The sequence below is a fragment of the Metopolophium dirhodum genome, chromosome 1, assembly GCF_019925205.1.
Source record: "Metopolophium dirhodum isolate CAU chromosome 1, ASM1992520v1, whole genome shotgun sequence".
In the NCBI taxonomy this organism is placed as follows: Eukaryota; Metazoa; Arthropoda; class Insecta; order Hemiptera; family Aphididae; genus Metopolophium; species Metopolophium dirhodum.
The window spans coordinates 118,709,291-118,725,690 of record NC_083560.1 but is presented as its reverse complement, the minus strand read 5'-3'; the positions used below and the strand labels follow the sequence as shown (position 1 = coordinate 118,725,690).

The following is a 16,400-nucleotide window of genomic DNA, read 5'->3' as shown; positions in this document are numbered from 1 at the left end:
GATTTATTTTTGTACCACAATACAATATAAATATTAAAATATGTATAATATAATATGCATCAATTTTTCTAAATCCTGGGTTGAAGCTTATAAGTTAAAATACAATTAATATAATCGAATATAAAACAATTTACTCTGGTCATCTCTCATCAAATTTTTCTTAACCAAATCAAAGATTCTTAGCAAAGAATAACATAAAATATAATATTACCAACTCCATGTATAAATTCTAAATATTGTTGAATAATAACAAATATTTTTGAAGTACCTATTTTAGTTGCACGGTGTTAGTCACTCCTCTTATAATTTCATCTTGACTTCAAACCTTAACCTGTTTTTCTGATTTTGAAATTTCATTTCCATTTTTCCATTTTATTTTATGTTCTAAAATTTATAGATTTGATTACTAGTAATGGGAATTAATTTATTTAATGCTTATTGTGAAACCTAATTTCATAGTAACTACAAAATTTTAACTATGCATTAGGTACTGAAGTCAGTTTTAAAACTGTGCGCAATGAAATTTGCATTTTTTTTTCATTTTTAGATAATTTGTTTTCCTTTTTTATGGTACATTCTATAATTTTATTTATTCTGAGCAAAAGCAGGCTGTCAGTCTATATTACTAAGTATATTTTAATATAATAATGCTATTGAACAAATTTAATTTACTATAATTTCCACTAACAAAAAACTGATGAAGTACATTGTATTAGATTTTACAAGTTATTTGATGAGCAAAAAATTTCAAAGAACAATCATTTTTTAAAAACAATTAAAAATTCAAATTTTTTTATTTCTATAAATAGCTCAAAACAACTCAAAATATTTATTGTGTATATATTATATTATGCATATAAAAAGTTATATAAAGAACCGGTGAAGATTTGAAGTATCTACGGTCATTAGTTTCTTAGTTCACCAAAAAAACTAAATCGATTAATTTGGTTGTAAACTGTTTTTACGTAAAATCCCCGCTTTCCTTAATTTTTTTTTAGGAGACCATCCTCGTCGCACTATCATAGACCAGAATCAATATTTCTCCAGGCTTTGAGTCAGAATTGTTTTCTTTGTTCAATTCAAGTTCGCTTCTGATGTTCCCACAACCTGTAATATTTAAACTATATCAACATGGTATACAAATATGTTTAATCGGTGTAAAAAACACTAGGTTTTTTAATATGTCAAAGTATTTAGATTGCATTTAATATTGAATAGGTTCTAAAAATTAATAATTATAACTTAATTTTTTGTTTTTAATCATGCTTATATAAATATGTCAAAGTGGATAACAACACATAAAATTGTTTTTTTTTTTAAATGTTAAGAATTTATATTTTACCCACTCCTTCAAATCATTTTATAACCATGAGAATTTATCAAGAAAATCAGGGCCCAGTCTGATAAAAATGTATATTTCCTCCTATGGTTTATGACATAATATAATATTCTTTAAATATCTTGAGTTTCAAACAGTCTCAGCTGTGTAACAATATGTAACTATTTTGCAATAAATATTATTATATCAACTTAAACTTGATTAAATTTTGATATAATTAATAACAGTATCAAATATTATGTATATACACGGATTATTTATGTATTACGGCTAAGTATATAGACTAAACGATAGTGTTGATTTCATAACTTTTATAATTATTAAGTGACACACTAGTCTCACTACAGTAACTAATTTCAATATGAAGTCTGCTACACCGCCTGATCAACAATTATTGAATTTCCAGCAATCAATTCATACCTTACAGTACCTTTGTTGGGTAAAGAATTATAATGTTATTTATGTTATTTCAGATTCATCATTACCTACCATTACATTATAGCAATTGCAACACATCAGAACTTGTATGGTTTGTATGAAGGTGTAAGTGTGATAATAGTAGCCTGTACAAGTAGTAGTAACTTAGCTTATTCAATGTTGTTCCTTTTTCCTTGATACAACTCCCTAGAAATAATAATACTGTTCTATAAAATAATTTCACATAATAGTTATTTAGTGGGTATATGTATAGTATATACTTATTATTCATGGCTTACGATAGCTGACTGTAACTTTACGAGACAAACAAAATTGTATACTTTATACGTAGGTATCCGTTATGTTCGTTCAGATTTATTATTACTGAAATACATGACAGTAATTTAAACACATCAGAACTTACAATGGTTTGTAAGAAGATTTGAATGTTCTAGATGTTGCCTGTAGGCAGTAAATATACATCGTTCTTATGACAGATTTGAGCAACATGACATTGTAGGTAGGTAGTAATTACTTTGATGATTCAATATTACTTTTCATTTTTCTTAAAACATTTTATCCCTAGAAATAATTACACAGATCTATAAAATACATCAGAGGCAGGTCATAGGTAGGTAATTACTATGGTTGCTTACGAAAACCTCAGCTGCGGCGAGCTGTTGAGATTTGTAATCTGTATACTGGAATGCGGCAGTTGAATTGTTATTTCCAAAAACTATATAGAAAATTCAAAATAAATTCAATTAAGTTACAGTAGGTATGAAATAATCATACTATAATCACATAGTAAACAACAGTCTAAGCAAATACGTAAATAATAAACACTTTAAACACATAATAATCTCAATCATAAACCTATAAACTAATGGACAACGCTTAGAGAGAGAAGCCAAGGGTACGATATAGAGTGAGTGAGAAAGAAACAAAGTTGTAAAATGTATACAGTTCCTTATGCGGAATTTATGAGGGGCTCCTTCACTACATTATGTTCTTTCTCTCTCAGTTGTATGGTTATATGATCGCCTAGCATTGTGGGCAGAAGTGGAATGCGTTGTCCATATCCGCTGTTCATAATAATATGTATACAAACTATCCGATGGCCTGAAATACGAATTGATAAGTATGGTTAGTACCTATAACTAGAACCATGGTTAGACGATACGTTTAATTATTATTCGTAATCATTTAATATACTATAAACATAGATAATAAAGATATGGATAGGACCAAGGTGGATAAATCCACCTTGTAAATCCACCTTGGATAAGACCAACAACAATATATATAATATACATAGGTCATAATGGTCTTATCAGCGGTCTTCGAGGGGAACAATTGAGGCCAAATAAAGTATACCTAATCGAGTATCGACTATCAATCACAGCTATGGATAAAGGAGCCTCAATTGCCTTCCCCTCCGGGAACGCGGCCTCAAATATATTTAACATAGCCGTGGCCTATCCATATCTTTATTATTTATGACAATATATCATTACACGACGTTTTAAATATTGATATAGCTTAGATAGATAAAATATAATATAGTATTGTTTATCTATCTTGATGACTATAAGACTATTGTTCTATGATAAGACTTTTCGTTGAAATTACCATTCACATGGAATCTTGATAACATTCTCCATCAAAAAACTTTTCATTTAACCTCTTATCGTTCTCCTATGTATGATTATTGATTAATCTCATCCTCAAATGGACAGCAACAATAATAATTTCCTGTGTTCGTCTACTGCACCAATTTTTTCAGACTGGATAGTGGCTGAAATATACACATCTTTTGAGCCAATGGATATAACACTATAATTAAAAATGTATATAGGTACGATGAACTAAGATAAATCTTATTTATCTTAGTTCATGATAGGTACATCATTTTCGTCAGTGATTTTATCACAAATTAAATAGATACCTATCGATTGCGCCAGTAAAATATGATAACGAACATTTTCACTAAATATTCTTGGATATTTTATATTAATCAAATATACAAAACGTGTTAATGTTAAAATGAAGTCGAACTATATTGTAAAAAAATAAATATAAATAAAACAAATTTTTAAATTTTTTCAATAAACTATGCCATATTCAAATGTAAAAGTTGTGAATTGTCTTAGTTTAAATACCTAAATGATATGTAAAAATCAGTGAGAAAACCGAACACAGATAAAAACATTAAAAAATAAACTATAAAAATTTTTTATAATACCATATTAGCATATAAATTATAAAACATTAAACTATATGTTATCTTAATACGAAAAAAAAGCGTGTGGAATATGTATAAATTAAAAGAAAAAAACAATTTATTATTTTCTTTATAGACTATTACTGAATTTGATGAAATATAACAGGTGATTAAAAATCAAAAACAGTCAAATCTTAAATATTATATTATCATGACGTGATTCCCGAGAACGGCGTCAAATTAATAATTATTGAGAATTACCCCCTTGGTTACCACACTACGGTCATCGCTGATTGAAATTCAACTCGTCTTTGACGAGATCATCCTTGTCGCATCAATCAGTCGAGGCGTTTATTGTATACATTTATAATAAGCAAATTTGTGGGGCAACAGAGGTGCCCGATTGAATCGGTAAAAATGACCAAGGAAAAAATGAACATGGAAAAAAAGAAAAATTTTAAATATAGGTACCTGTTAATTGATTTTCAAAAAAAAAAGTTACCTATTTATTAATAAATAAATAATTTGTTATTACTAATCGTTATTGTTAACCAACGGTAATACTGCAAACCTACCTACAAAAACGCTAATAAGTCAAATTGTCTATACATTCACATAAATGCTTTGTTCTCATTCCTATACAAAATATTTTATAAATCATCTGACATGTATTTAAATATAATAAATAGGTAAAAAAAACAATTAATGTTAATCGAAGTATGTTATGTACCTATAATGCCGTTTTCGATATTTTATTTTCAATGGTCAATAAGCTCAAAGCTCTAAATCTTGTGATATTTCACTATTTGAATTTTAATTATTGAGTTTAGTAATTAAAATATCTAAAAATTTCCTAGTATACAGGCAAACATTATCTTCTCTTCTACAATATTGATAGTAGGTGTTTTTACTCTCAAACCGCTCAATAAACCATATTATTGGAAATACAAAAATTGGTGAAAATTTATTCAAATCAAGAAACAATACTATGTTTAAAAAGTTTGTCATACAATATGGACTTTTAATTATTAAATTAAGTAATTATTAACTAAATTATTGAATTATATAATATTAAATTTAAATGTAGATACCTACTCTTAATATATAATATAATATGGTTCTAGGACATCTCGTTTTAATATTCCAATACATCATCAGACTTGTAAAATATTTTGTATGTTTTGTATTTTTTTTAACTACTGTTACAATCATACCCCCCCCCCCCTCCGTCCCTTAAATTCTATAAAATCCTTCGTGGTTTTGAGATATATCCGTTCACAGGTATATCCATTCGCTGAAATGGATTTCACTAAATTGACCGGTTACCCCGAAACAGTGGTCAGGAGATCCCGGATTATTAATAAAGAAGCAGAATATGCCGATTTTGGAAAATATTTAAATAGATATACTTACTTTCAAATATACAGAATACAAATTATTATACTGTTATTAATAAATTGTAAGTCTAATTGAATAAGATCATATTTTCTTGGAAGGGCTATTTTTGATTTATAATATAATAATAGTTATAGTTGTGTAATGTGTATATTAACGGCAAATGCAAATTAATGTACAGAACTACAGTCCACAGTGTGCATATATATTATAATAAATACCCAAACCTCTAATATTATGAGCTTATTGATCATAATAAACATCCCTTTTTATCTGTATAAGTGTATAACTTGTAAACAAAGTATATACTATATTACTATATCATATAGGATTATAGGAATAGTGTGCCTAAATAGTATAAAGGTATAGCCGGTGTAGGTATATTTTTAAATGAATTAATTAAAATAATAAATGTTCATATGTTATTATGAACCAAGGCATTTTTAGGTACACTCAGTATCTAGAATATAAATATACAGATTCCCTGCAATGTCCAGACGCAGCAGACAATAAAAACTAATGGCTGAAATTACTCGACCATCTCACAGCTTGGTAGTAGATGCTAGATACTGCAGGAAACTGTTCCTTGAGACATGTTGTGATCAGTTAACTATATATGCAACACGCGAACACTGGTTTATGATTTAAGAATATTTGATATTAGTATACTAATGATTTAAATATCTCATACTATAAGTGTTAAATATTTAATTACTAACAATTCATACATTTTATCATTATTTTGACTTTTATTAATTTTCTAAACAAAATTGATTATAATTAAAATATAGATAATAAAATTCAATATTATAAAAAAATTAAATAAAAAGCTACCAACATTCATGACAAATAATAATTTTAATATAATAATATATTTTTAATTAAACCATAAAATACAAAAATAGTTAAGTTTAAACATGGCGAACAATCTATGGTGGTTTTAGAAAAAGTACCGTACAATAAAAAATTCACGTATCAGGTAATTAAAAAAAAAGATTATTTATTAACATGGGTTTTAATGTGGGCATAATATGATCTAAGGTAATCATACTGTTTATTACATATTTTACAAACCAAGTTTTTAAAACTTTTGTTAACAGATATTTTGTTTTCTGTTTTTTTATGAATATTGATATGTTTTCTGAAATTTTTATACATTTTAAATCTAAGTCCACAAACCGAACATAGAAATGATGTACTTAATTTAACCAAATGTTCAGAACGATGCAATTTCCATTCAGCAATAGAAGTAAATTGTCTTCTACATTTTTTACAGTTTAATGTTGGATTAACAATATAATTTAAACCAAGATCATTTAAATGATTTTTAACTTCATTAGTGGTATTTTGAGTTTTATCAACTCTTAATGTTTTTAAATTATCTTCAAAACTATCCTGACTTGTGGGTTCTTTTTTAAAATTATCTTCATTTATGTGATTAATTGATTTACAACCGTCATTCATTTTCATGGTTATAGTGGGGGAAACAGTATTACTATTATTTATCCATATTCCTTTACATTTTTCGTTTTTGTCAAAATCTTTATTATTGATTTCAATCTCAGTTTCATTTTTATTCTTTTTGAGTATATATTTAATATTTTCTTTGCCTTCATCTGGTATTGATACCTTCATATCAGTCTTCTTCAGTAAACTCTGTTTAATTTCATCACGCTTTTCACTAATTTTTGTCAGTATTAATTGTATTTCGTCATTAAACGGATATTCTTTCTTACCCTTAAACTGTTTAAAAAGAAACTTAAAATCATATTCTAATTCTTCAATTTTAAGAAAAATTTCATTTTCTTCAGCTGATAAAACACCTTTTTTTTCTTTGTTATACTGGTTTTTGTGTTTGGTGGGATATTGAAGTTTATTTATATCTACAAGTTTTGGTTTAAACTCTTTTGAAAAAAGTTTCCAAAATTTTTCTAATAAATATTTCATATTGAAAGACTCCATAATTTCAATATCACTACTTGAGCTGTTATCATTCTGATTTGAGCTATCAAATGTCACAGCATTTAACTTCTTTGGTCTGCCTCGTTTTTTTAGGTTAACCTCAACATTATTACTAATAATGTCTTTTTTAGGTCTTCCTTTAGGTTTTTTCACAGAGGGCTCATCATTATATTCATATGAATAATTTGTTGCTTTTTCTTTAATTTTATTTTGCTTTTTGATTATATTATCAGAATAGACTTTTTTACGAGTCTGTAAAGTGTTTAAAATTTCAGGATTTGATACATTTCTTTTTATTTCATGCTCGTCAAAGACTTCTTTAGGCTTTCTTTTATTTTTTTTCCAAACTTGTCTAGAATTTCTGTTCTTGTATTTAAGATAGATAAGATTCGGTCCATTGTAGGTTCTAACACAAATATCAGTACCAGCATGTGCTTTGTAAGAAAATAGAGAAGCAAATTTTTGATAGCATTTTTGACAAACAACTTGTTTACCACTAAAATCAAAATCTTTAAATGGAAACAACTTTAAAGTACCTTTTTCAACACAAAAATGTTCATATCCAGTTTTTATACTGTTATTTTTGTATGCGAGATCTGCATTATAGCATGGTTTAACTAATAAATGATTTCTGAAAATCTGAAAAAATAATAATACATATAAGTAGGTACATAAATAGGTACATTAATTAAATATCTATAATACTTAATACAATAATACCTATGTATAATACATATTATGTAAGCTTATAGAATTGTATATGACTTATAAAATAAATAATTATAATTATATTATATAGAGATTAAAAAATATATAATGTACATTATACATTAGACATTTAACTCAGCTATTGTTTTTTACAACAATCAATAAATTTTATATTTTGAAAATTCTAATACCTACATTTTGAACCAAAATGTATTATTTAACGGTTAGAACTACACGATAGACTAAACTAAATAGATGGTCATGGGGAGACGAGGCAGTACGGAAATATTGTCATTCTTAAGAGGACGACGCTACACAGCCATTTGTTGTCTTCGTCTTACAAGTGCGTAACATACCAAATTTATACTCAGGAAAACACGTTTTTAGCTCCGTTAGTTTAAAAATTAGAGTGAAACTATTATGAAACTTGATGGTAAGTACTTTAACTGTGTTTGTATGTGGGTTTTTTACATAAGTTCAATTTTTTAATAAATTATGTGTATATAATTTAGTATAAATAAAAAATGCTCATAACTCACTTAAAAACTGAATTATTATAAAAAACCTACATACAAACATAGATAATTATCTTACCATCAAGTTTCATAACATGTTGATTCACTCTAATATTTTGTAATATTTTGCACTTGTAAGACGGAGAAAAAAAATGTCTGTGTATCATCCTCTTAAATGTTGGTATTTATGAGTTCAGCAGGGTCAAATAATTTAAATAGTTAGGTTCAACATTGATAGAAAAAAATTAGATTGACAAAAAAATAGCATCTAGTTATAATTCATGAATCTAAACTATGAAAAATTGCAGCTTCAGAATATGAAACAAAAAAATTATAGTTCCCACTTAAAAAGTTAAAAAAAAACTATAAAATACTTTAAATAAATACCTAATAACCAAGAAAAAGTCAACGGAAAATAAGTGCCTCGATTTAAAAATATTACTTTGTATATTCAATATCTTATAGCCAATAAGGAAAACTGTATAACTATTTGTATTTTAGATTCTGAGCAGAGCAAGGAAAGCTAGTGGTTTTACAATGGTGTTATTTTTTTTTTTTATCCTGTATATAACATGTCTACCTGAAGGAGTGCTTCAATTTCAACATGTAGTATATTATCTTTTAGCAAATTGGATCAAGATGGTACTCTAAAGATGTTTTTTTTTTATTTTTTCAATAGTTTATTAACGCCAAGGGAATAACCACCAACATTTTTTTTTCTAACGCTTAGTTTATCAACATAGAAACGAATAAAATTTAAAAATTACCTTATTCCCACTAGGTATATTATGTACAATTAATGGTTACTTAATACATTTATCGAATACAATCATTGCATTCAAATTGAAAACTGTAATAATACACTCTCCTGTCCAAAGGACAAACTTCCACCACTACTGACCTACTCCGCCCTACTGAACTTACCCGCTTTTTAAAAATATATTAGTTACGTATTATTATAAATTATATTATTACATTAATCTACAAACAAATGTATAAACCACATTAATCCAAAAAATACCAACAAAGAATGAATAGTTTAACAATAGATAAATAATGATAATAAATAAATGCAAATAAATCAATATATTTCTATCAAGCAAATTAATGGCTGATGGTTATTACTAAAACATGACTTTTAGTAATAAAGAAAGTCAGAATGTGTAAATAAATAAGTTAACTTTGCCAAAATGTGTATTAAAAAACATGAAATATATTACAAAAGTTTTTATTTCAATTTTAATTTTTAAAATTTTAATCTTATAAAAATTAAAAGTACTGAATAAAAAACTTACAAATAATAACTAGTCACTAGAGTAGTACAGTAATAGATTATATAACAATTATGGGGATATCCTGTTATGAAAATATTTCACACAGAATAATAATTATTGTCAATATGTCTGTAAATAGGTTAATAAAAAAGCTGGTAAGTGGATGTTGCTGTGCTGTACAGTAGGTTACAAGTGGGTCAATGTACAATGTACAATATATTGTATTTTATGATTGTATTAAATTTGAATTCAATGATAATATAATATCATTGTATATTTATTATAGCCTGTAAGTTGAATCAATATTATAATATCATTATTTTTTATTCATTTCTATGGTGAAACACAAAGCGTTAAAAATTAAAATCCTGTTTTTTTTTGTAATTTGTCCGTGGTTTTACCCGTGGCATTTAATACCTATTGAGAAAATCGAAAAATGACCTATTTAAAGTACCATCTTGATCCAATAGCTAAAAGATAAGATACTATATGTTGAAATCAAAGCACTCCTCACCTGGTAAAAATTGTGTATACAATAAAAAAAATAAAATAAAATAAACACCATTGTATAACCAATAGCCACTTCGCTTCGCTCAGAATCTAAAAATATGAAATGTGTACTTATTGTTAAAATATTTTTTAAAAAACTGAATTTACTCAAAATATATAAAAATGAATACCTATGTTTTATTCTATTTAAAGTCACCACACTGCAAAAGTGGTGGTAAAATTCTATTGTCATGACAGTGCCGCTGGTGTCTGGATTTTGAATTGTGTCTGGACTAACTTTTACCACTACTGCTGCAGTGAGGAACTTTAAGATGCTATGAACGCTGTAATTATTAAACAGAACCTGCATTCAACAAAATTATGTATTTAGATACGATTTTGTGACATAGTTATGACAATAATGGACTGTTTTAACTGATTGAACTTAAATGCAGTCATAAAAATTGCCTTCATACAAAAAAATAGAAAATTATAATTTGTTAATATAATAAAGTGTACATTTTCATCATAACAGGTTATATAAACAATTTTATTTAAAAAAATGTGTGAAGGTAGATCAAATAATATATTTCAATTACCAAGCGCATTTTTATAAATGTATTAGGTTGTAAATAAATTGTTGATGAATTAGTCATGCGCAATTCACACAATTTTCATTAATTAAAATATGATATATTATATTATATGTATATATTATAAAAGTAAGTGGATCCACAAATAAGTTTACTTGGTATAATTAATTAATCTTTAATAAACTGACTTATAGTTTATTCTATAGCAGGGATGGGCAACTTAATTAGCGGGCCAGAGAACATAGGAAGCAAAATAAAACCTAATGTTAACTATACCTCTATAAATAATATAATATTATTTATATTTAATAGTTCAATACTAGATAAGAATTTATATCTACACTTTACGATAAACATTATATTGATTTTAATAATTTAATAAATATAATAAAATAAAATACAGAAAAATCTTAATATTTTATATTTTTATAAACTAAATTGTAATGTAGCACAGGCCAGTAAAAATGGTACGAGGGCTGCATCCGGCCCGTGGGCCGCCAGTTGCCCATCCCTGTTCTATAGCATAACTATCTACCTTAAAGAAAGATAAAATAAATAAATTATAATTACCTTGGATGAATCATTCTTTGGGGTAATTGCCTCAAGATTTAATAGTTTCAAAAATGGTTTTTTTTTCAATTCTGTTCCAGTCATTTTAACACTAAAACAAAATAAAATATTTAATTGATTACAATAGTCATGGTGTAAAGGATGACACTTAAAAATAATAGTTTTATAAGTAAATAAAGTTTATTACAATTATATATTGTTTTTCTTAATAATTTAATAATTTAATTTTGTATTTAGGTATACAAATTTAAAATCAAATTGAAATATCTATTTAATCAAAATAATACCAAATATATAAAAGATTTATAGTCTATTATATTAAGTGTATGATCAATTAATTGAGTAGGTGCATTATTAATAAATAATGAGACTATTAATTGATATTGTGTATATTAATTAGGTATAGGTTACCTAGCTACATATTTAGTTATTGGTTATATTCTAATCTTATCTGGCTAAAAAAATACCTATAAAATACAATTTAGTAGAGCGTAAAAACAGTTAAATAGACAATACCAAATTATTACTAAAAAAAATAATTTGTCACAAATTCACAAACTGTACTTAAAAAAAAAATTAATAATATTAATAATTGCTTGAACTAGAAATAAGTATGTAACTCACAGTGTATTGGACAATTAAATTGAAACTATATTCAGTAACTATTTTGAATTAAGATCGCATTTTTTTTTTGTTTAAAATAAATAGCAATGTATTAAAATTGGCAATCACATTAAAAAAAAAATAAAATAAAAATGATAGTAGAAAAATGTAGAGCGAAACAGTTGCACTGACGTACTGTAAAGACTAAAGAGTCACTTAATGAAACTTACATGCTACAACTAGCACTAGACAGTAGGCAACCGAATTACGTAAAATATAAATAATGAACAATTATTTACATAATATTACCTACTATTATAAATTATTCATTGAATTTGATAATTATTTTACGTTTGGTTTACTTCAGACTACAGTAAATCAATAAAACATTTTAGTCTGTAAATGTTCATACAAAAAATAAAAATTAATTATATTATGATTGATATCTATATGTTAAATGTATATTAGAATTCTTATCACATCTGTGCGCTCATTAAAAACATGAACGTCTGTACCTCTAATAGGTATATAATATTATATTAAATCGTGCAGTGATCCATGGACACGGCGTAAATGACTACTCAGTATTGACCATGGAGGAATATAATATCATTAACTTCCTCGTGATATAATTTCAATATTCTTTTATTTTTCCTTTTCAAATTATTGTAAAATGCGATCTTATTTTAGAAATTGGTTATTATTTATTACTTATTAGTTATTACTTACTGGTGTAAAATGTAGAAATGATAAAAATATATTTATATTTTAGGACTATGTCTGCAAACAAGTGGTCAAAAGTGATCCATGTTATATTATATTGATATACATGGTGTAACCAGAAGACCTGAAAAAAATTATGCTACTGCTACTTGAACGTATGAAAAAAATTGTGAAAATTATATGATAAGTAAATAATTTATAAAATATACTCATGTCAATAAATTCCCAAAAATATTATTTTAAAAAAAGTAATTACGTTCCAAATTAATTTAATCAAAAAAATATTGATGTTTTAAAAAATAAACTACTTGACTTAGATATCTAATTGTTTTTACCATAAAATTTTTTCTAAAAATCAGATTCACAAAATTACTATTTCGAATTTATCTAAAAAAATTTCAAACAAATTTAAATTTTTTTATTTTCAGTGTTAAAAAATATAAATAATTTTTTTATTATTATACGTGTAGCACAAGGGACTATAAATTATATATGAAAAAAAATGTTTAAAATATTAATTATAACAAAAGTTATTTCATCTGTTAGGTCTTCCTGTTACACTCTGTATAATCGTGTCCTAGACCGTAGTCACTCTACTACATTTTGAAATTCATTTGTTTATTTTTTTATCGTGATACTTAGGTAGGTACTTAAAATTATTTTTAAATTTGTTTGATTAAAATACATTATATATGCAAACATATTAAATTACCTCAAAACTCTTCAATTCAGTACGATAATTATAGGTATTATTTAATACTATATAATTGTAATATGAAACAGTTAAAAAATAAATTTGACAAGGCCAGTGGCAAGTGCCAACAAAATAAGTTGTATGATATGCGGCATGCCAGCATAAGACAATAAATTAAATGGTATATAAACTTATTACAAGATCTGAGATAATGCATGTATGGCTATTATCTAAGTACAAAATCAAGCAGTGTGGCCAGAAGAGTAAAACAAACATGTTTAATACAATTTTATTACCTACTGTTACAGTTACACAGATATATAGATCTAGATAAGGTACTCTTATATTAACATTGTTATCAAGTGAAGCTCAGCTGTGGACGGCCGCCATTTTCTCGGTGGGCAAAACATTTAATTCATTGTACAAAATGTATTAGGAATAACAGCGTTGTTAATGTTAAAATAAAATAGTAAATGTAAAATAACTTATATAAAATATGTTTTTTTTAAACTACAGGCTTAGAAATAATAAAATATAATACAAAATAAATCATTATTAATCTTATTTGTCATATGAAATACCTTGCAATTGCCCTCCAACTCCCAATTCACGGTGAGAGTTCGATATCTTATACTATATAGATAAGTGTGTAATAAATTCGTGTTTTTATTTTATTACCTTTGGTTATAACCAGTGGCGTACCCAGGGGGGGGGGCTAAACGAGCTATAGCTCCCCCCTCCCCATTGATTGTGTTGACCTTAGAATTTTTTCAAGATTAATAAATAAAAAGTTTAAATAAAAGACATATTGTAAAATACTGTGTATACTTAGCCCATATAGGGGGCTCCATACAAAATTTCTGGCTACGCCACTGGTTATAGCATTTTAAGCCACATAAAGATTTATTATTTATTCGGAAATCCATAATTTATATCAGAAATATGAAAACGTAAGAACGACCGGATTAAACAAATTATACCAACCAAGCCGTATTTTTTTAAGTTATCATTATTTATTTATTTATTTTAAATTTTAATAATTTCTATTTGTAGAGTGCAGACTTGTTGACTTGAGCTACTGTATCATTCAAATTATATTCCTTTTTTTTCACTCAAAATCTCATATTTTTCCGGGTATACCGACACAAATTAACACTGATTTTCCGTGTGTAACGGCTAAGTACCTATGTAAACTAAATGATACCGAGTATTGATTAGATATATTTATAACGATAAAGTCATAGGTACTAAAATAATTCATTATAGGTAATATGAAATATTCTATACCACCTTATATGAACAAGTTAGGTATTATATTTCCATTATTATTTATTATTATACAATTAAATGGCCGTAACAGTTATTGAATTTCCAGCAATAATAAATTAATTCAAACCTAACAGCAACTTCGTTGGGTAAAGGAATAATTTTTTTAGATTTATTTTCACCGATATACATGATAGTAAATGCAAAAATCATAATTTACAATGGTTTGAAGGTGCTTAGATGTAGGTAGTAATAACTTTCATTATTCAATATTTTTTCCTTCTTCCATGATACATTTGGTCCCTATTACACAGTTCTATATCATAAATCATAATTCGACATAAAAAATAGTCATAGGTATTTAGTACCATTACTTACGATAACAACAGTTAAGACGAGCTCCTTAAATTAGTAATCTGTAAACTGCAACGCGGTAGTTAACTTATTATTTCCAAAAAACTACATCAAAAATACAAAATAAACTAAATTAAATTGCAGTAAAATACTAAAATAGTAAACTATAATCACTGAATATGACATTAAAAATATACGTAAATAATAAACATTTTAAGCATATAACCGTAATTGAAGGGTCCAATGCAACAATCAGATTACTACATTTTCATGAATTTTTTAGAACAATCAAAACAAAATACTTTTTCTCATTTACTATTACTATTACTATTACTATTAGAGGGAAATAATTAATTTTGAAATATCTTTGGAAATAATAATACGATTTTTCTAATTATTTTTCAACCAAAATATTTCTTCCATGAAAAACTCATTTTTTAACAACGTGGAGTAAATATCTGGATGTTGCACTTTTGGACACAATATTGTGCTCCTGAAATACGAATTGATAAGTGGTAACCACCTAAAACCAGAACCATGGTTATACGATACTTTTAATAATTTTTAAAACATTAGTTTTATAATACACAGATTAGCCATGATAATGCATTTGGTGGACAGGTGTCGGTTTTTTAAATTTTCCGTAATTCTATAAAATTTGAAAATTATATTTAAAAAAAATATATACAGAACAGGATCATTATTCCCGTATAACGTATTTTTGAGGACAAAATCCCATTGGGATTTATGTATATTATTAAATCAATGGTTATCTTATTGATAAAGCTAATTGTCTATAGTTTATATAATTTATTTGGTACCTACCAGTATTATATCATTTTTAGGTATACACTTTGGGCTGTTATTGTTATTTGTTTCGCTGGGGACTCAACAAAAAAACAAATAGTTTATTAAATTACCTACTTTAGGAAAACTAATGATATTTTAAAGTCCGCAATATGATTAGAATAATGATGTATTTCATTAGCAGATACATCAAATAAAAACATTAAGCATAATTTTTACATTACTCAATGATCTTTTTAAAATTGAATGAGGAAAAATGTTTAAATTTTATTCTTCTGATTATTACATAGTGGAACCTATATTAATTTTACTATTATATAATATAAATTATATATTATTATAGTATATTCATTTAAATTAAAAATATTACTTTTATAGTATTATTACTCATTGGCCATTAGTATTATAATTTATAATATAATATTAAGTATATAAATAATTTATTAATAATCTCAATATTAACATGT

At 25.9% G+C, this 16,400-nt stretch overlaps 1 protein-coding gene and 1 long non-coding RNA gene across 4 annotated transcripts; both read right to left on the bottom strand.

Annotated features, from left to right (window-relative positions):
- Nucleotides 1–653: 653 nt before the first annotated feature.
- Nucleotides 654–2,637, bottom strand: LOC132937355 (uncharacterized). Its single transcript, XR_009663659.1, has 4 exons — nucleotides 2,413–2,637; nucleotides 2,181–2,338; nucleotides 1,829–1,963; nucleotides 654–1,107 (listed from the first exon to the last, which is right to left on the bottom strand). It is a non-coding gene; the product is annotated as an uncharacterized LOC132937355 (long non-coding RNA).
- A 3,663-nt stretch (nucleotides 2,638–6,300) lies between these two features.
- On the bottom strand, nucleotides 6,301–13,654 carry LOC132935703 (zinc finger protein 131-like). Of its 3 annotated transcripts, none has more exons than XM_061002318.1 (3): nucleotides 13,525–13,654; nucleotides 11,487–11,577; nucleotides 6,301–7,976 (listed from the first exon to the last, which is right to left on the bottom strand). In XM_061002318.1, the coding sequence occupies exons 2-3, from the start codon at nucleotides 11,568–11,570 to the stop codon at nucleotides 6,372–6,374; spliced, it is 1,689 nt and encodes a 562-aa protein (XP_060858301.1). In that variant the 5' UTR covers nucleotides 11,571–11,577; nucleotides 13,525–13,654; the 3' UTR covers nucleotides 6,301–6,371. The 3 variants fall into 3 exon arrangements, with proteins under 3 accessions (XP_060858301.1, XP_060858303.1, XP_060858302.1); XM_061002320.1 differs by lacking the exon at nucleotides 13,525–13,654 and adding an exon at nucleotides 12,403–12,498; XM_061002319.1 differs by lacking the exon at nucleotides 13,525–13,654 and adding an exon at nucleotides 12,111–12,184.
- Nucleotides 13,655–16,400: the final 2,746 nt, after the last annotated feature.

What these genes read in the sequence shown, in the direction of transcription:
- LOC132935703 (XM_061002318.1), bottom strand. Translation starts at nt 11,570, where the DNA reads ATGACTGGAACAGAATTGAAAAAAAAACCATTTTTGAAACTATTAAAT. An exon ending in CAAAGAATGATTCATCCAAG is followed by an intron (nt 7,977 to 11,486) that starts GTAATTATAATT and finishes TTATTTTTTCAG; the next exon opens with ATTTTCAGAAATCATTTATT.